The sequence below is a fragment of the Pteropus alecto genome, unplaced genomic scaffold (assembly GCF_000325575.1).
Source record: "Pteropus alecto unplaced genomic scaffold, ASM32557v1 scaffold89, whole genome shotgun sequence".
NCBI lineage: Eukaryota > Metazoa > Chordata > Mammalia > Chiroptera > Pteropodidae > Pteropus > Pteropus alecto.
In genome coordinates, this window is record NW_006443130.1 from 1,641,338 (window position 1) to 1,660,126 (window position 18,789).

At 51.4% G+C, this 18,789-nt stretch overlaps 1 protein-coding gene and 1 non-coding gene across 16 annotated transcripts in view; one reads left to right on the forward strand and one right to left on the reverse strand.

The window, feature by feature from the left end:
• Nucleotides 1–17,853, reverse strand: part of FANCA (Fanconi anemia complementation group A) — a 41,539-nt gene extending 23,686 nt beyond the window's left edge. For 13 of the 15 annotated variants that reach the window (XR_003043545.1, XR_003043546.1, XR_003043547.1 and 10 more), the window contains exons 1-20: nucleotides 17,727–17,853; nucleotides 17,245–17,354; nucleotides 16,804–16,897; nucleotides 15,045–15,187; nucleotides 14,820–14,915; nucleotides 13,583–13,656; nucleotides 11,761–11,882; nucleotides 10,495–10,577; nucleotides 9,927–9,960; nucleotides 9,387–9,453; nucleotides 7,376–7,485; nucleotides 6,391–6,467; nucleotides 5,961–6,102; nucleotides 5,466–5,599; nucleotides 3,398–3,508; nucleotides 2,293–2,388; nucleotides 2,146–2,205; nucleotides 1,266–1,354; nucleotides 482–542; nucleotides 338–387 (exon numbers count right to left, since the gene is read on the reverse strand). Coding sequence is in view for 7 of the 15 variants with exons in the window: in XM_025040811.1 (XP_024896579.1) it covers nucleotides 338–387; nucleotides 482–542; nucleotides 1,266–1,354; nucleotides 2,146–2,205; nucleotides 2,293–2,388; nucleotides 3,398–3,508; nucleotides 5,466–5,599; nucleotides 5,961–6,102; nucleotides 6,391–6,467; nucleotides 7,376–7,485; nucleotides 9,387–9,453; nucleotides 9,927–9,960; nucleotides 10,495–10,577; nucleotides 11,761–11,882; nucleotides 13,583–13,656; nucleotides 14,820–14,915; nucleotides 15,045–15,187; nucleotides 16,804–16,897; nucleotides 17,245–17,354; nucleotides 17,727–17,805 (1,832 nt within the window). In the remaining 8 variants the exon portion in view is untranslated. Of the gene's footprint in view, nucleotides 1–337; nucleotides 388–481; nucleotides 543–1,265; nucleotides 1,355–2,145; nucleotides 2,206–2,292; nucleotides 2,389–3,397; nucleotides 3,509–5,465; nucleotides 5,600–5,960; nucleotides 6,103–6,390; nucleotides 6,468–7,375; nucleotides 7,486–9,316; nucleotides 9,454–9,926; nucleotides 9,961–10,494; nucleotides 10,578–11,760; nucleotides 11,883–13,582; nucleotides 13,657–14,819; nucleotides 14,916–15,044; nucleotides 15,188–16,803; nucleotides 16,898–17,244; nucleotides 17,355–17,726 lie in introns of those variants that run through there. The other 2 variants (XR_001517902.2, XR_003043549.1) reach the window with 2 other exon arrangements.
• Nucleotides 8,830–8,948, forward strand: LOC112472141. The gene has a single exon (XR_003043550.1). It is a non-coding gene; the product is annotated as a 5S ribosomal RNA (ribosomal RNA).
• Nucleotides 17,854–18,789: the final 936 nt, after the last annotated feature.

The window sequence follows — 18,789 nt, forward strand, 5'->3', positions numbered from 1 at the left end:
CGGGCGGGGGGGCGGGCTGGGCCCACTCAACCCCACGGCCGAGGCAGCTCGTCCCCCTTTCCTGTTCCTTCTTTGCTCAAAGTCTCCTCTTTTCACAATGATTACGGGCCAGTAACACCACTTTCTTTCATTCCCAGACCAATCACCTACATGTTCACGAAAAAAGGATGCTAGGTGATAATATCCAGAATCAGAGAAATTATCTTTTTAAAATCTTAACCAGTAATTTTGAGCCAGTATTTTATAAATAAAACACATGTGATAAAATACATGTCTCTAAAGAACTGGAATTCTCGCATTGTCAAAAACCCTGTTAGAAACAGACATCCGCGCACACCTCTTCAGGGCCTCGACGAAGGCTGCCCGGCCGTCGGGGACTCTCGGGAGCTGCGGGAGGAAGGACGAGAATCCAGTGAGACGCCGTACAGGAAGGCCTCGCCCTCCGCTGCCTGGGTCCCGGGTCGTGAGGGTGCGTACTGACCATGCGAGGTGTGAGCAGGGCGGGGAGGAAATGAGACACGTAGTAGGGCCTCCTGAATATGCTGCAACACAGAAGAGCAGGCTCAGACAGAAGCAGCGTCAGGACGCCTCGGTGACAACGAAAACGTCACCTCCAGTCAGTCCCTGCATTTACGAGGGTGCACCACATGGCTTGTCTTATTTCACGGCTATGTTAGATCACATTTTTAAGTCCCTTTTCCGAGTTTTGGGATATTTCATGCAAAGGGCAGTCCATGCTGGTGATAACCCCGTGTCCCAGGGAACTGGGACAATGCCCTGCCCCGGGCATGGCCATGAAATCTGGGTTAAATCAAGGCCACAAGGATCACTGCTGGTCACTGTGGGTTTTTCCCTGGAGCTGACCTCGAAATGCCAGGAGGTGGGACCACAGTTCTCAGAAGAACCCTTGGGACAGCACCTCACACCGCTAGCAACCAGAATTCAAGACGTGTGGGATCACACCAAATTCAACAAACTTGTGCTATTCGACGCCCCATACTGGCCTCACGCCGGTCACTGGTGGTGCATTCATAAAAAGCCACCTCTACTAAGCCAAACAGGGCTCCACTGAGCAGGGAACAGGGCAGCTCCACTGCGCTCTGCCTGCTGACGGGGGTGGGTACGGACACATGCTTTTCAAGAAAACGCGTGTCCTGGCAAGGACTCAGCACCAGCCAGCCACAGGACCCTAGTTAGGACGTTCACACTGTCACCTCGGTGTCCCCACCACAAATCCTGAGAACAGACGAGGGGGGACTGACTACCTGGCTTCCATGACGGCAGCGGGAATTCTCCCTGTGTGTTCAAACACCGCGATGGCCTTCTCGACGTCCTGGGACGCCTGGCTGTGGGGCTGGCTCCACAAAGGTAGACAGGAAAGAGAACAGAAGAATGAAAAGACTCTGGTCATTTTGAGGTAATAGGTGACAAGCTAGCTGCATGGCACACAGGGAACATTCAAACTCCCTCATGCTGGCAGAACCGCAGAAAGGGGTCAACGGCTGCTGCCTGCCCCCGGCAAGGCAGACGACGAGCAGCCTGGCGACAGTGCAGCGGCTCTGGGAAGCCACTGCCACCGTCCCAGCCTTGTGCGCCCTTCCTGCCCCTCCTTTCTGCTGCTCTTCCCGGACAGTAAAGGGTTCCAACATAAGATGTTTAGGTGGGAAGGAGCAGAGACTAAATTCTTGATATTTAAAAAATTATGAAATGGCAATTTATGAATAGCAATAAATCCTAAATGGAAAAATTGAATTAAGTATTGTAAATTATTTACTTTAACAGCATTTATAAACACTCTCCAGCAATTCGCAACTTTTAAGCAAAAGGGTCTTTAAAAATACACACACACACTGTATGGCCATCTGACACTGGGTGACATAAACAGGTAACACTTTTTTCTGTCAGTCCTGGTAAAACAGGGCACCTTCCCCCCCGTCCCACAGACCACTCCTTCTGTTCAAGCCCACTAGACACACCTCCCTATGCGCTGGGACTCCTTGGGCCTCTCTGAACAGTTTTACAGAGCAAACCCTCACGGTCACTGTATCAGACAAACTCGGTCCTAGACAGAAAAGGCTCAGACGCCCAACCCAGTCACAGCGGACAAGAATGTGCTTGCGGAACGCAGGGAGACGCCCGAGTTACCTCCGCGATGTCCCCTGGGGAAGACAAATCCTCGTAGAGCCCCATGTTTTCTATAGAAACCTGCAGAGGCAGCACGACAAGAAGGTGAGGGCCCAGGGGGCACTGGTGGCTGCGGGGAGAGGGCAGTGGGGGGAGGCCGGGGCTCACCTTCAGGTCAGCCAGCCGTGTCCTGGCCAGTGACACATAGTCCGTGAGGAGGAAGCGGTACTTGCTGGGGACGAGTGGTGGGTGGAGAATGTGCACCTGTAGGCGGACGACAGGGCAGGACACGTCTGTCAACTGTTGGTGACTCTCTGGGGAGACACATGTTCATGACGGAAAAGTCAAAGAATTAGCCAAAGACCACGAGGACGAAAGCTGGAGCTGTGACGGACGGAATCCTGGGCGAGGCTTTCCACAGGCGCCTGCAGGTCTTCCGCCACGAGTGGGCGGGCTGGGGGAGGGTGGCCACCAAACCCTGGGCCCGCCCCTCCTGCCTTCTCTGGCTGCCGGTGGGATCCACATCCCCCCATGAAGCACCTTTCCATCTTACGGGCTGCGTGCTGGCTGCAGCCACGAATATGGGCCTGGAGGCGGTGCCCGGGGGGACCAGGCTCCAGCACTCAGGGCCAGTGGGAAGGGGAGGCGCAGAGAGCGAAAGCGGGGCTCTGGGCTTCCCCATGATGGGCACCCTGCTCGTCCCGCCCTTGCTGTTATCTCGTATGCACCCCTCGGCCTGCTCTACGAACTCCTTAACTAAAAAAAGATGGGGAGAATCAGTTTCCAGGTGCCCTATCTCCAAAACACACACTGGGTATAGTTATCGGGTTAAAAAAGAAAGCTCGCAAAAAGGCACAGCTCACTCGAGATCACCACAGACTTGTTATAAAACACGTAGTTTCCCAAGCCTGGAGCTAATGGCCTCTGGCAGTTTGGCAGAACCCTTCCTGATTCTTCTCCTTCAGTGTGAAAATGCATCCTTAAAAAACAAAAACGGGACCAACCGCACGGCATGTGTGTCCCACAAGCTGCTCTTCTCATGCAGCCTTCGGAGCAGCTTCGGAGCAGCTCTGGGGAAGGGCGGGCGCGGCCCTGCGTGGCCACCTCTCAGGGATGGCCAAGCAGCTGGCCGCTGGCACGTTACCATGCCAACGCCTTCCCTGAGCGCGCACACGTCACTGCTCGTAGGGTCTGCGTCGTGTAAGGGTACCCTGGAGGACGTCCTTGGCCTGAAGAGGGTGCGAGTAGAGAGTGTCAGCGGTCAGCTTCTCACCTGCAAGTAGTGCGGGGCCTCGAAGGGCACGAGGTCAGACAGGAACTTGAAGAGGAAGACCAGCGCCTTCTTGCTGCAGCCGTGCAGGCCCCGTGCGCTTCCGAAGGAGGCCTGGAGGGGACGGGGCGTGAGGCACGGTGGCGGCCACCCTGCTGTCCACGCAGAGGCCGGTCACCGTAGCAGCTGGCTGCCACTGTCTCTGCCTCAGAAAGGGATACCACAAAGCCATTTTGGTTCAGATCACTGCCAAACGTCATCATCAAGCCGACTAAAGCCAAGGGCTGAAACAGCACTGTAGTGTCTTCCGTACCCCAACAAGGACCCTTTCCGGGAGACAAAGCCATTTCTGAACAGTAATAAACGCACGACCTCCAAACTCATCCCAGTAGATGACATCGCTGCAGAGGAGGTGGCCAAGGGGGGGACGTCACGTCACTGAAAGAGCCCTGACCACAGAACACGCACGACCTCCAGGAGCCGAGGGCACCTGGGAGGACTGTGGGGGACAGAGATTCTCACCAGGCCTTGGCCCTGAACACACCACTGACAGCACAAACAGACCCAGGCCCCTCGCCACTAAGCCGGGCTCCTGCTGCCGGGGCCGCGCCAGGGGACCCCGCCTCATCTCCTCCCCGCAGAGGCCACGGTTCTCTCGAACGCGGCGACGGTATGGACAGATGCAAAAGCCAGCGATGAAAAGAGGACCCCCCACATCGCCATTCAGCTCCCGCCCGAGTACAAGGGGCGTCGCTGCCCTCCATTTAACCCGTCTACACAGAGGGCCCCTGAGTCCTGGAACATCCACTCAGCAGAGAGTGAGCCTCAATGAGTCACTGAAAACGGGAACAGAAATGAGCCCACAGGACATGCAGATCATTTAATGTTTTTATGTAAAGTGTCTAGAGCAGCACACACATCCCCAGATTGCGGTTACAAAGGAGGGGTGTCACTCCAGGAAAAAGGCAGTTCCTTCCATTATTAAAAAATTACACCCACGTAATTTGTCAAGTAAAATCACTGCTCTGAGGAACTAAGAATTATACCCCAAAGGCTCAAATTTACAGTCATTACATTGTTCTATTTACATAAGCATTTTCAAAAATAAAAGATTAAAAACATCTTCAAATATTGAACAGATGCATGTCTTTTAAAATTCATCTCACCTATTCGCTGAGATTGAGTATGTTTTATGTAAATTATACCTTAATAAATGTGATTTAAAAAAGAAAATGAACAAAGCCAAAAACCACACAGCACTGCAGAGTATTCCTCTCCCACAGGTGCCGCCCTGAGAGCTGAACAAACGTGAAGCTCAGAGACACCTGGGCGTAGCCGAGTCACCTGGGCAGAGCACTCAGCAGATGGAGCGGGCAAGCACGGGAAACAGTCGGCTCCGTCTGCCCAGCTGCTGAGAGAGTGCGGGGCTGGATTCAGGGCAGGTCCCTTGGCGCCCTGAGGGCACAGCCATGGACCCCTCAGCACATGCACTTGGAACCCCTGGGCCAACTGCCCAGAGCCGAGAAGAAATGGCAAATAAAGGAATGAACACCGTGACCACCCACCCTCGCCACCACAGCAGGCCGACGGAAGGCCACCCTCAGAAACCAGGGAGGGCGAGCGCTCGACCCAGAGCCGTGACAGACCTACACATGCCGTGCCGCACCCTCAAAGCCGACGTCCACAAGACGCCCCCGCCCGCGGCAAGGCCCAGGCTCACAGCTGGAAACAGCTGCAGAGACAGGTGGGGACAGAAAGGGAGACCCCAGGAAGCCTCCGAAGACCACCCCTCCCAGATTGACAGAAAACGGCCAACGCCCCCACATCCTATAGTTTTCACTCCTGAACGCCCTCATTTTCTTGTAAGATGGGGAAGGAGGTGACCAGGCAAGTGAGGTGGCAGCCTGGGAAGCGGTTGGGCCTGGAGGGAGGCTGAGAGGCACATAAGGGTTCAGCCAGGGCCACCACTGTGGGCCCGGGTGCTGGGACTCATTCATTCCTCCGACAGCAAGTCAAGGGGACGTGCTACCAACCAACGGGGAAAACCAGCCAGTCAGTAGAGGTGACCCACCTGGAACCAGTCTGCGTAAGACAGGAACAAGGAAGGGCCCTCCAGTGCGGCCTGACGCACAAGCAGGAACACGGTGACCATGCTGTCCAGGTCGAAGTTCTCGAACGCACGGGCCAGCCAACGGGCCACCCAGTCTAGGCGAGAAGGACCAGTCACAGCTAGTAGATGGGCATCCAGCAGAAACACAATGCGTGCTCTGCCAGGGAGCACGCGTTCTGGTTAGGACCTGCATGCCCAGTGCCAATTCCAAGGGACCGGATGATGATCAGAGGGAGCCACACATCTGCTCTGTGAGGCGGTGGCAGCAGCGGGCAGTGCCATGGGCCAGCCTGACAGAGTGCAGATCCCAGGACGCAGGGCAGCTCCAGGGCAGGCAAGGACTTTTGTGACACTGTGATTCCCGATGGACTCGCCCCAAATGCTGACAACACACGAATCGCACACACATGCACACATGCACACGCATGTGCACACCACAGTTCTACCAAAGCATACCGGTAACCAGCTGCCGTGCTTCCGGGAAGCAGATCACCAGGGCAGACACACAGGACAGCACGTGCTGCCAGTTCACCTCGTGTGTTTCCAGAACTTCTTGTACATGGCCAACCAGCTCTTCTGGACTCACTACCACGAAGAGCTGAAACGAAAGGCCCCCTTGGCCGTCAAAACACAGCACTCATTGGTAGGAGCTAGACCTCGCCTCCCTCCCATTCCCGTTCAACACGACACGGTGTTGAAACAGTGGACACTTTGTGTCTCTCCCCTCTGCAGCAGCCAGTATCAGTTGGGGGGACTCTCTGGTGGTCCAGACATGGACGGCTCCATCTGTGGAGAGCCCAGGCCTCACTTTACCAGGACCAGGAAGCACAGGGCTTTCCAGAAGCAGGTCTCAGATCAACACCTCGTGCACACCAGTGCAACTCACCCTGCGGTATAGGCTGGTGAGCAGAGGGTGGGTCCTCGCAAAGCTCCACTCTCTCTGCATTTGAATAGCGTCAGAGACTTCATTCAGAAGGAAAACAGAAAGATGTCAAGTCAGCAATCATCGAAAAGCTGTGTTTTAAAGCTTCGATGTCAAAAAACTACATTGTATTAATTTGCATTTTTCCGATTATTAGTAGTTCACCATTTCCTTGTTTGTTAACCATTTTCTGTGTTGTGAAGTGCCTGTGTCTTTGGCCCAGTTACCTGAGGAGAATTCTTTATCATATTTGCTGTATTTTCTCATGCATCAATTACATTTTAGTTGTGCTGCTTTTAAACTTTAACTATCAATAAGCCATCAGTGAGGACGCTGTGAAAGGCCCTCAGGAAATATAACATAGCCTGTCGGGGCATCCGTGTCCCACTCGAGGACCCATCCCGGAGATGTACCACTGCACAAGGACAGCTGGGTGGACGAGGAGTTCATTTCGGCCTTAATAATAGTGAAAACGGGCAGACATTCTGTCATTGATGGGTGGTGATATTAGCCAAAGGGTACTCACTGGTAGATGACATGAGCATTAAACACTTCTATGAAAACTACGTAAATACATAAGAAAATGCTTACGATTTAGACATAGTGAAACAGAACTGTGGAATTTAAAGTATAACTATGTTTTCAAAAATCTATTTAGAAAAGGCTGGAAGAAAGGTTTTCTGTTAAAGATATTTTATTTTGGTGACAAAAGGGGTGACCATTCTTTCTACTCTTCTTTAATTCTAAGTTTTATTTATGAAAATGAGTTACTTTCAAATGAAAGGACAGTTAATGACAATGTGTCCTTCGTGATCTCAAAGTGTCTTACGGCATTAAGATAGGCCCGAGCACCCATCGAGGGAGGCACTGGTTCCCAAACATTAAGATGGGGCCCGAGCTCCTGCCAAGGAAGACTCTGGTCCCCAGAGAGACCGGGCCTGGGACCCACCTTTCAGCACAGGCTTGTGGGTGAAGATCTGAGTAAGGGTGTGCCTGAAAAAGCTCTTTGGAGAATCTGTTGAAATCATACTGCAGGTGTGTCCACTGAGCACGCTAAACCTGCAAACGGCAGAAAGAGGCTCTCAGGAAAGGAGGTGGCACCAGGTTCCCACATCACATCAGCTGATGGCATCGTTCCCACACACAAGAACAGCTCATCAAATGCACTTCTGTCTAGCGAAGCAAGCATGGACCCCGACACGCTGACCCCCGGCTCACGGTCTCATAGGCCCTTTCCATAACCCTGAAACTCTCTCTGCTGGGCCACCATACCACGGGCTTGAAACAGAACCCAGGGAAGTGTCATTTTGACAAGAAAGGAAACCACAAGCAGGCAACAGAGACACTTGTCAGGCCCCGAAGGAGAAGTCAGAGGAAGATCGGGAAGGCTGGGCCTGCACAGAGCCCCAGTGGGACAGAGGCCACAGTGATCATGGTCACCTGGACCCAGTGGAGGGCCCGGTCCCAGCAAACTGCCAATGCCACAAAGCCTCGGTCTCCCCACCTGTGAAATGGGGATCAGAGACAGCAGGGCTGTGCCAAGCCTTACGCTGTTCCTTACGCAGGCACACGAATGCAGTGACTGCTCCTGAAGTCAACAGTGTCCCATGACAGGAGAGGGGGGAGGGAGGAAGACAGGGCCATTGTCAGAGGGAGCAGGACGTCACCAACAGGTCAGGAAGGACAAAGGGTGACCAGGGCAGACAGTGAGGTGTGTGCCAGGGCTGGCCCTGCCGTGATTCCTCAGGGAAGGTCAAGGGTCCCAGCAGTGACGTGAGCGGCCCCGAAGGACAAAGGGTGACCAGGGCAGACTGTGAGGTGTGTGCCAGGGCTGGCCCTGCGGTGATTCCTCAGGGAAGAAGGTCAAGGGTCCCAGCAGTGACGTGAGCGGCCCCAGCTTACACGGCAACAAGAACGTATCGGGTAGGAGGGCAGACTTGGGGCCCATGCGCCCTGCTGCTTCCAGAGGGTGGGGTCCCAGCTTGCCACCCAGACTGTGAGGGGACGTCTGATTTTAATGGAAGTACCAGCAACTACTTAAAAAGTTTTAAAAGAAACAAGCGATCGATGATCGTGATCCGGCTCCAGGAACATGAGTCTGAGCCATCTAGTCAGGCACATGGTAAAAACGCATAAAATTTAGAGAACGAGGCAGTGTCCTCACTGGTGAAATAAAGTACTGAAGTATACAGCACAGTCAAGGACTATCAAGCGCTTGTGGAGTTCAGGGGCAAAACGATTAAAGAACAGAGAGATTTACAAGGTTGGGCGATGCTGGTTTCCCAGGGGAGAGCCAGCTTCCAGGCTGGCCTCACCCACGAGACCGAAGCAACCCCAACACCCCAATGTGCAATCCAGTGTGTACACATGGACCTCTGGAGCGAGGGACAGAAAGTAACAAGAGTCTACGGCCATGCCACCCTGAATGCGCCCGATCCCATCTGATCTCGGAAGCTAAGCAGGGCCGGGCCTGGTTAGTACTTGGATGGGAGACGACCTAGGAAGACCAGGTGCTGTAGGTCTAAAAAGTAAAAGAAAGGAAGAAAGTAAGTGACCAGGTCAGAGTGTGCCCACCGTGGGTGTGGGCGGGGCCCTGGAGCGGAGTCAGAGGAGGGTGACCACGGCCGTGTGCTATAGAAAGCCACAAAGGGGCCAAAGGGGGCAGGTGCGAGGGGCAGAGCCAAGACAGTGAGGAGGTTGCCTGGGGGCGGGGGCGGGGGGTAGTCACCACCCACAGGAGCCCGGACTTGGAGGGGTCAGGGCCCACAGAAACGGTGCCGGCCTCCTGCCCCGTCCACAGGGGTAGTGGGTGGGCCAGGTTTCCAGGGGTCCCCAGCTGCCGTCTCTCTTGACGCTAACACGATGGCAGGGAAGTGTGCTGGGGAGTCACCTGTTTGTATATGCAGAGCGCCTAAAACACCAGGACCGCTAACGTCGCAGGAACCGGCCCAGGAACTTACCAGCACCTCGCTGCCCTGTGCGCCGAGGACTCCTCCTGCACGCCAGCGGCCAAGGCCTCGAGTGCAGCTGGTGCCAGAGCGGGGAGCAGAAAACAGACGTCAGCCACCACAGCCCCCCAGAAACAACCCTAAGCGCATCTGGAAGTCAGGTACTGGTGGGTGCGAGCCCCTCATTTCCAAGCTACAGACCTCTCAGGCTACCTAAACCCCCAGGTGACACAAGTCCTTCAGGTGTACAAGTGTCTCAGCGAAGACTTTAAAACCAATCGAAATATGCAGACAATAAAACATCCCTGTTAAACGTGACCATGTACAGCCCTGGAGACTGACTGTGAAGCCAGCAGGAGCTGAGCCAGGAGAAAAACTGCAGCGTCACTTTATACCAAGTTACAACCGAGAAAGGTATCTCCGGCATGGGACTATTTCTAAAGGGACAAATATGCAAACAGGTGAAACACTTGAAAAGGAAAGGAAAAAACCAAGAAATTCCTGGTCAGCAAGCTAAGGCAGTTTCGGTCTGGGGCAGAGCGGTTGACTCACAAGCCAGCATTCTCTGAAGCACGGCCACGGCGACCTGTAAAGAGAGAACGGAGCTGCCGTCACCTCAGTCAAATACCTGCGCCACACAGAGAACTAGCTGTCACCCGAAAGTGAAACAGGAAACTGACTTCCAAGAGACACTTTCGAGACCCCCTCCTAGATCTACGACATCACCCCAGCACCAGGGAGGCCAGAGAGAGTGCAGAGGTGGGCTTTCCAGAGGGGTCCATTGTGATATCCCAAGACTGCCGGGCCTGGCCGCACCCACCAGCCCCCCGCCTGCCGGCCCCGCGCTCGGTGCTGCCGGGGCTCCGCTGCCACTACCCTGCCTGTGCCTCTGGCCTCAAAGCACGGACCCGGTTCTGGCCAGGATGGAGGCCTCCACCTAGACTCGGGGTCACTGCCTGTTCCCACGCACATATCTGCTGGCCTAGGGAATGACCCTGCTCAGGTCGCCCTGTGAGAGGGCACCCCCGCTCCCGGAACCCCCCAGGCAATGATGCTGGGGGACAGGCGCCCTCCCAGCCGCACTGCAATTCCCTGAGGCCGCGCTGCGCTTCTCCCCTACCTGGGGCGTACGTTCAGGCTCCGCCTCTCCTCTCAGACCCGAGTTTGTCTGAAATCCCTTCAAGACCAACAGTTGCACAAAATCTGAAAACCACAAAAGCCAGGCATTTACAGACACTGGTCTCTGAGCAGCCAGGATCACATATACCGCCTGCTTCAGAGGGGCTCGAGGTCGAGGACCCACACGGAGCCATCCGGACACCGTGCTCCCGCCCTGGGGCCTGCCAGCTCCTGCCCAGCAGGTGGGCACACAAGTGTCCCAGCCCAACCACATGGCTGTCTGAGCCAGACCCTCTGACTTGCTATACCACGTAAAAGAGACACAGCTGGCCCTTGAGTGACGCGGGGCCCTCACACGCGGACTTCTGCCCAGCCCTCAGGCTTCTCACCCGCAGAGACAACCAGCTCCGGTCAGAACTGTTTCCAGAACTGGGAACCCCGTATATGCACAGGGCCGACTTTAGTTCTCGCTGACTTTCTGCAGTGTGAGGGGTCGGCACCTCTGACTGTGCGCCATTCAAGGTAAACTGTGCTTATAATCAGTGAAGTTCATACGTGAAGGTTTTTCTCCCTTAAAGCAGCAGCTTCTAAGAGTTTCTTGTGGGCTGCCTCCCCAGCCAATCTCCTACACCAACAACCCAGAATCTTTATGGAAGGACCCAAAAGCTTTACATTCTGGAGACCGAGCAGGAAAAGAACACACCTTCTGAAACTATGAGAATCAAGAGGGCTAAAATTAAAAAGATTTCCTGTCTAATCTTCGATTTAAACTTCAATTGTCTAGGGCTCGCCCGCAGGTTTCAGGAATCATAAGTAGCTGACATTACCAAAGAAGTTTTAGGAAAAAGGAATGCATCATTTGCGAAAGAAGAAAATCTGTATGGAACACTCCATTTCTCCTCTAATTTGTCACTTACATACACACATAGATTTCGTCCCTCAGGGCTCACTGGCGATGGCAGGGTATGCTGGCATGAAAGCAGCAGGCCAGGGCCCACTCTAAGGGAAAGGTGCCTATGACAACCTTGCTGACAGTGCATCTGGACGTAGGTAAGGACTCAACTTAGAATTCCCACCCCAAGTCCCCACTTTGCTTTTCCTGGGGCACCTTTTAAAATAACCAATTAGAGCCCCTGAAGTTAGTGACCTCTGTCCCGAACTACCTTGCATGGCGTGGGGAGCCTGTTTTGTTTCCTACAGATCGAAATAGCAAAAGCTATTGATCTAAATGAATTTTCCCCAGAATCTGTCTGCACTGTGAACTCACCGGAAAGCACAGCCCTGGCGATGTCGGCCTGGGGACAGGACGTGTCCATCTGCTCGCTCTGCTCACACAGACCATGCAGGTTCCTGAAGAGCCATGCCACCACAGCCTGCATGTCGGCGTGGCTGGGGACACAAACGTACAGCACACCCTGATCTCACTATTCCACAGACATCCAGCCACTGTCTTTCCCACTCATTTCACTAGGAAGCCTAAGCCACTGAGAATGACCTAGCAATCGTCTGAGCCTTTCTGCACCAAGAAGTCACGGCTGACATAGAAGGGTTGTCAGGGACGGCTGAGACTGATGTTAAATATCATCATTTTCAAATAGTTCATTTACTTGGAGTAGCTTACTATTGCTGGGAGAGAAGTTTGCTAATAATAATCAGAGACAAATAAAACGGACAGCGGCAGTTACGAGCCACAGGCTGTCACCAAGGGCGCCTGCCATGCAGAACCACCCGTGTGCTCAGCAGAGCCCTGGACTGGGAAAGCCCTCGCCTGCCTCGCCTGTCAGATGTGAGTTTCATGGAGCATCTTTTCATGTGCTTGGCCATTCGTATGTCTTCTCTGTAGAAATGTTTACTGAAATCCTTTATCTATTTTTAATTGGTTTATTTAGGCCCCCCCCACTTCAATATTATAAAAACGTTCTTCCATGATTTCTTCTACCACTTTTATAATTTCATTTTTTTCCCTTCTTTGACTCATCAAGAATGTTTTTGGTATAAAGATCCAACTTGTTAAATCCAGATGTGACCCACGCGTACCACCACTCGTGGTTTCGACGTGGCATTTTCGAGTCCCCCAAACCAGACGCCCTCTGGTTTCCTGACCGGAAAATAAACAGAAACTTCCAGGCTTCTGCTTGGCTGCAGGAGGAACAGCTGCCTGGATACCTAGAGCAAGGACAGCGATCGATCTAAGGTTCCAAATGCTTCTTAAACATGCTTTCAATCAGTTCCGAGTCCCTCTCTCCCTTACCCCTAGATCGAGAGGTGCCTGGCGCACAGATCCTTGAGTCTTTTAAGAAGAAAGGATAAACTGGACTGGCTTGAGACAAGTCTACCTCAGGTTTGCTAAGTTACCCACTGGCCCATCTGCCTCTGTTAACTCTCCCGTGCCCTTCCGCCTCTACAGGTCATGCCTCTTTATAAAATCCCCTTTCTAACTCTTAGTGGGATTTGAGGAGGGAATAAAAGTACTAGCACACATTCTAGCAACCATATTTACCTGAACATCTTTTTTTCAGTTTTAAGAAATATTTTATCACATGATATATCTTATACAAAGAAACCATTACCAAGTCTGTGCATGGTAAGACTCCAATTTGCTCTAAGTAATAAAGTACAGGGGACCCCTGAACACAGGAGTTGAAAATCTGCATATAACTTTAACTGCCCCTAAAACTTAAGTATAGTTGGTCCCTCAGTGTCTGTGGGGATGGGTTCCAGGACTCCCCGTGGACACCAAAATCCGTGGATGCTCAAGTCCCTTATGTAAAGTGACAGAGAACAACGCATACAATGGGCCTCCCGCATCCACAGTTCCCAGCTGTGGATCCAAAATACTATTTTTGATCCTAAGCTGGGTGAGGCCACAGATGCAAAACCCATGGATACGAAAGGCCGACTGTACTTACTGGAAAAAAATCTGCATAAAAGTGGACTCACGCCATTCAAACCTGTGTTGTTTGAATCGTGAACTGTAATAGTTTCTCCAGGTGATTTTTGGCTTTGCTATACAAAGTCACACTAGGCCAGATTACAAACGGTAAACCATGGAACACCCTGGCAAAGTTAAATGATCGCTGGTACACTACCTTTCCAGCAGCTCTGGGAGGCTCACAACGTTTTGTTTATGAAGATGCCACACAGCTTCAAGCAACAAAGAATTCTGAAGAAAATAACAGTATTGTGAGTCCTTTACGATGTCGTTTTCCTACATGTTCAGTGTACTTAACCGCCATGTTCTACTGAAAATTAAAACGGAGTGATAAGCACAGCCTAAAGTATATATTTTATCCACTGGTTTTAAAACTCACCAAGCCCGTCCCCATCACCATGTGTGCTGCACGCTCAGACGTGAGCCCTGCCCAGTCTCTAGCTTAATCCACGTCTCGCCTTCTCCATGCGGTCAACACAAGATTACACAATGTAGACTGGCCGTGTCCATCTTTTCTGTTCCTAGAACCCTTCAGTGGCTCCTCACAGTATTCAGGGCGAAGCTCAGCCTCTTCAACATGGCACAGGCCCTCTGTGATCTGGTTTCCATCTCTCGTTCTGTCCCTTCCCAATGAAGCACTTCCCCCTACAGCACGGACACCCCCGGTCGCCTTCTCACGCAGTGACCCTCACTCTCCCTGCACTCCACGCCCCTTCCGCTCTCTTAGGAAGCCCTCGCAGCTCTGGTCAGTTACCCACTCCCATCCGCGCGCCAGTGAGCACCTGCATCATCATAATTCACGTGCACTTAGCTGCCTTCCCCCATGCAGGCAGTCACCAGCAGGCACAGGGACCATACTGAAGCCTGACAAACCAATGGAACTCTGTAATGTATGCTAAATACAAGAATGGGGAAAATCCATAAACGTGCCATCACCTTGGTGTTTTCTTTCCTTTTTCTGTATACCTACTGATCTAATTTAAGAACCAAGTAGTTTGAGTTCTTTCAACTATTCAAAAATCTCTAAGCCTAATGAGTTCAAGATGTTTCAAGAAAGAACAGGTTAGAATAATTTTTTAAATTCTATTTTCCTAGTTTACTATCTTGCCCTAGAAATTGTCCATAATAATAACACTAAGAGGGCAGAACATCATCTTTCCGTGGTGTGGTATGTTCTAAAAAATATTACTAATGATGGGTGACTATTAAACACGGTCACAGAGGTTACTTCTTTCTCACCCAGAGGCATTTGCTGAAAGCTTTCCCCCACTCTGTAATTAATGGGATGCTTCATGGGATCCCTAAGAAAACATAGGGAAGCTGTTGGCTTCACCCAAATCAACAGAACACTTTTTGAAAAATCTCTGGAGTCAGAGTTACAATCTCAAATTTACCTGTACTTTCCACATTTCTTGACAGAAGGAGAGACGGGAGAACATACTGTGTGCTAATAAATACTGAGTGATCTCTAACAGGGAAGACAGTTTCTTCTGAAAAGAGAGGTTAAATCATTTTTTAGATACAGGCAAATACTTGAAACAAAATTAAAGAAATGTCCTATTTTCCCAAACAGCTTAAAAGTAACGAGTAGCAGTTTCATCATTCATGCTGTGTCTTACTCTTTGCTCCAAGTCCAACAGCACGCCATGGGAGGGCTCAGTGCCTGCCTCACAGATCTGCACAATGCTCGAGGCAACCACCTGGCTGGACAGGACTGCTACTGGAACCCCCAGCTGCGAGGCTTGATCCCGCAGAGCAGAGCCTTAGAGACGACACAAAACACGAGAGATGCACCACAAAATCTAAAACAAGACTTATAACGTAAAACGCCTTCTTTAAGTTGTAGCGCTACAGAAAAGTGCCCTTTGAAGGGCAGGACAGATCTACAGGAAAAACACAAGACATAAAATTAAGACAATTCCACGACCGAAGTGTCCTATGAGACCGTCAGGGGCAGCACCCGAAGCCCGTAGTTCACACACGTATTTGTGTGTTTTGTGGGACACAAACGAGGGAGCTTGGCAGCTATGTTCTGCTTAAGAATTTTATCGACCTTTTCCCAAAGGAGCACAATAAATCGAGAACTACAGCAGGCTCTTTAATGAGTTCCTGTTTCTCTAATTGCTTCAGTGTCAAAGACAGAACGGCTCCCACCGAGTCTACAATGATGTCCGAGAGGAAACGGGGTCTGCTTTCTCAGGCTGTGCTGCACCCCTGTTGGGCACTGGTGGAGCCTGGGTGCTGGGGCGCAGGCAGCCACCCACCTCTGGTCTGCACTCAATAAGGTGAAAACTATTGGGCAGCCTGGAAACATAGTACCTACAAGTACACTGTTTTCTAATTTATTTAACTTCCAAAACTATTTTAAAAAACAAACAAACAAACAGGAAACTGTAGCACATGCCAATTAACTTCAAGACCCTGAAAACACAGACCAATACGTAAAGTGAAAACATAGTAGTTATAGTTTCCAAACGACAGCATTAGAAATGATCAACTGCTGTGGCCAAGAAATAATTCATAGTAGAAAGACAGAAAATGCTAAATTCTAGTCATTTATTTCCAACATGTCTCCATGGGAAAGTTATTTCTGTCTTTATTGACAAGGCTTTTATCTTTTCTACATAAGTACAAGTAAGTATGGTAGCAGGAAAAACTAAAAAATTCATGAACTAAGGGCTATTTATATTTCTGTGGTCAAGGCTAAGAACTTCTTACGTAAGCTCTATGCCTTGATCCAAAAGTCCATACAAGGAAGTGTGTAACTGAGCTTGGCTCACTGGAATGCTGATGTGTAATTTGTGAAATTCAAATAAAATTATGGCACTGAAAATTCATATATTTTACCAAGCTTATCGTTTAAGGTTATTTCAACAGAAACTTAAAACAAATTAATGAATTGACATTTTTCTGAAATGACAGTCGTTAAATCATAAAAATGTGAATGTTATTTCCATAGAACTTCCCCTATCTCGTATTCTCGAATGGAAGGGTGGGCGCCTAGAAACATATTTCTAGTTTCCTGCCTGCTCTCCCGACCCAGTGTCACCTGTTGTCATCACTTCCATGAATGTGCACATTACTGTCTCACGTTTTTCCAGGGACACTTTGGTTCCTACTGCCTCTGAGGCCCATGCTGAGTCAAACACTGTTTTAAAATAACAGCCTCATAACAAGCCCCAGTCAAGTCACAAAAACATGACTTGTTCGTGACTTCACATATAAGTAGAAAACCATTATCTTGGGGAATTTAAATTTCTGCTGTTGTAAGCAAATCAAGGCCGCTTTAGATAAAGCTCTTCTATAACTCAATATGTAAAGAAGAAGGAAGAAGGAAGAAGGAAGGAAGCAGCGGCAGCAGCAGCAGCTCTAACTTACCTATGAGTGAACTAGAAAGACCCGTGTGGGCCTTAGGACTGTCACGATCAATCAACTGGCTGAGACTCAACTTTTTATGTGGCGGACCTTCCACCTGGGAACCAAGCACAAAGAACTCCGTTTTTAAAATTCAAGCCGTGTGTGCATAAACACCACCTGCGTGTATATGATGCTTGTCTACCGCCCTGTTCTCAAATATTTTGAGGTAAAACGTTTTAAAATTTTAACTTACTAGAGCCTTTTCAGAATTAATAAATTCATTTCTGAACTTTGTCTCCCAAAAGATAAATGGTCCCAATTTTTTTCTTACCCAGTTAACATTAAGTGGGGGCTTCTACCTGATAGAGGCTCTCCCAGCATCTTTCCAAGGTTATGCCTTGGCTGGATTCAAAAACCCCAACCCTAAACCTACCTGCAAAGACCAAGCCAACCTCTTCTTACCTCAAGCAAAAGGTGGCTCAGGTTTAGCTGGCGTCTCAAGAGGCGCACTGCTGAGTCTCTCAACTTCTGTTCCCTCTCGGGATCCAACTTCATCTTCCTGGCCCTTCCGGCTAAGGGGGGAAATCAGTTTTAAGAACCACAGCGCGACTTAAACGAGATCTGGTGACATCGCGTACCCCTGACGCGTACTCTGCTTCGGCGGGGGTCGAGCCCAGACGCCCCCGGCCCTCTAACCACGCGGAAAGGTCAGACACAACCAAAGAGGGGCGTTCCACGAATGGCTACTCCTCCCACTGCCTGGTCAGGAAGGCGACGAAAGACGAGGGGCTGTCACCGAGCGGCGGAGAGAACGCGATCCGGGCCAGTGAAAGCTGAAGGCAGCCTGCGCGCGGAGGACTCCGGGTCGGGCCGGCAGAGTCTCGGGAGGGAAGGGGCCTCGGGGCCCGGCGCCGCTCACTCCAGCGGCCCCCACGTCCACATACCTAGCAGTTCGGGCAACGTCCTCCTCCGGTCCCCGGGCCGCTGGTGTGTGGCGGCGCCCGGCGCTCTGGAAACCGACATGACAAGCCCGCTGCGCCCCACTGGCGGCTCCAGCGACCGGCCCGCGCTGCCTTCCCATTGGCTGGGTCCGCGGGGCCTTCCCATTGGCTGGGTCCGCGCTGCCTTCCCATTGGCTGGGTCCGCGCTGCCTTCCCATTGGCTGGGTCCGCGCTGCCTTCCCATTGGCCGCGGCCCGACGCGCACACCCATTGGCTGGCGGCTGCCCGACCGCACATCCCTGGGGCGGAGGCCTCGCACTGCGGCCATCTTGCTAAGGTGGCAAGAGCGCGGGAAGCACCCGACACCTGGGCAAGGTGGAGCTCGTCTTGTGTGTGTGTGTGTGTGTGTGTGTGTGTGCTTCCCAAGCGAGCACAAGGTGGAGCTCGGTTTCGAGTTGACGGTTACGAGTGGATTCAAAACGGCACATTTGTGAGAAAACTGTGGCATCCCTAATGCGTTATTCCCACCAATGATGACGCATAGCTGGTCATGAAGAAACAACATGACAAACCCAAGTCCACAGAGACGCTAAAAACCGCGGGCAGCGTCATTTAGAACAATACGGTATAAACCTGAAAACGGGAACTGAGCCTGCCGGCACTGCCCAGGAAGACCTGCAATGACAGAAATGGTCTGTGTCCATTCTGTCCAATACCGTAGCTAGCTCCTGAGGCGGCCAGTGAGACTGAGGAACTAAATGCTTACTTTCATTTGACCTTAATTTGAATTAAAATGGCCACACGTCGTCCCCCGCCCCCCTCCTAGCGCTGCGCTGTCATTCGGTCATGCATACACAGGTGTCAAAACTACAAAGTAAGGCGGCGCTCTGGGTGGGGAGTCCTACTGTATTCTTCAGTGGTTGGTGTCTTTCCCTCACGATTGTATCTGTAAGATTTATCTATGTTGTGCAGAGCTGTAGATCATTCATTTTCCTGGCTGTATAGTAGTCCACTATATGAATACAGGTTTCATATTGAATATTTTTATATATTTAACTTTATGTAT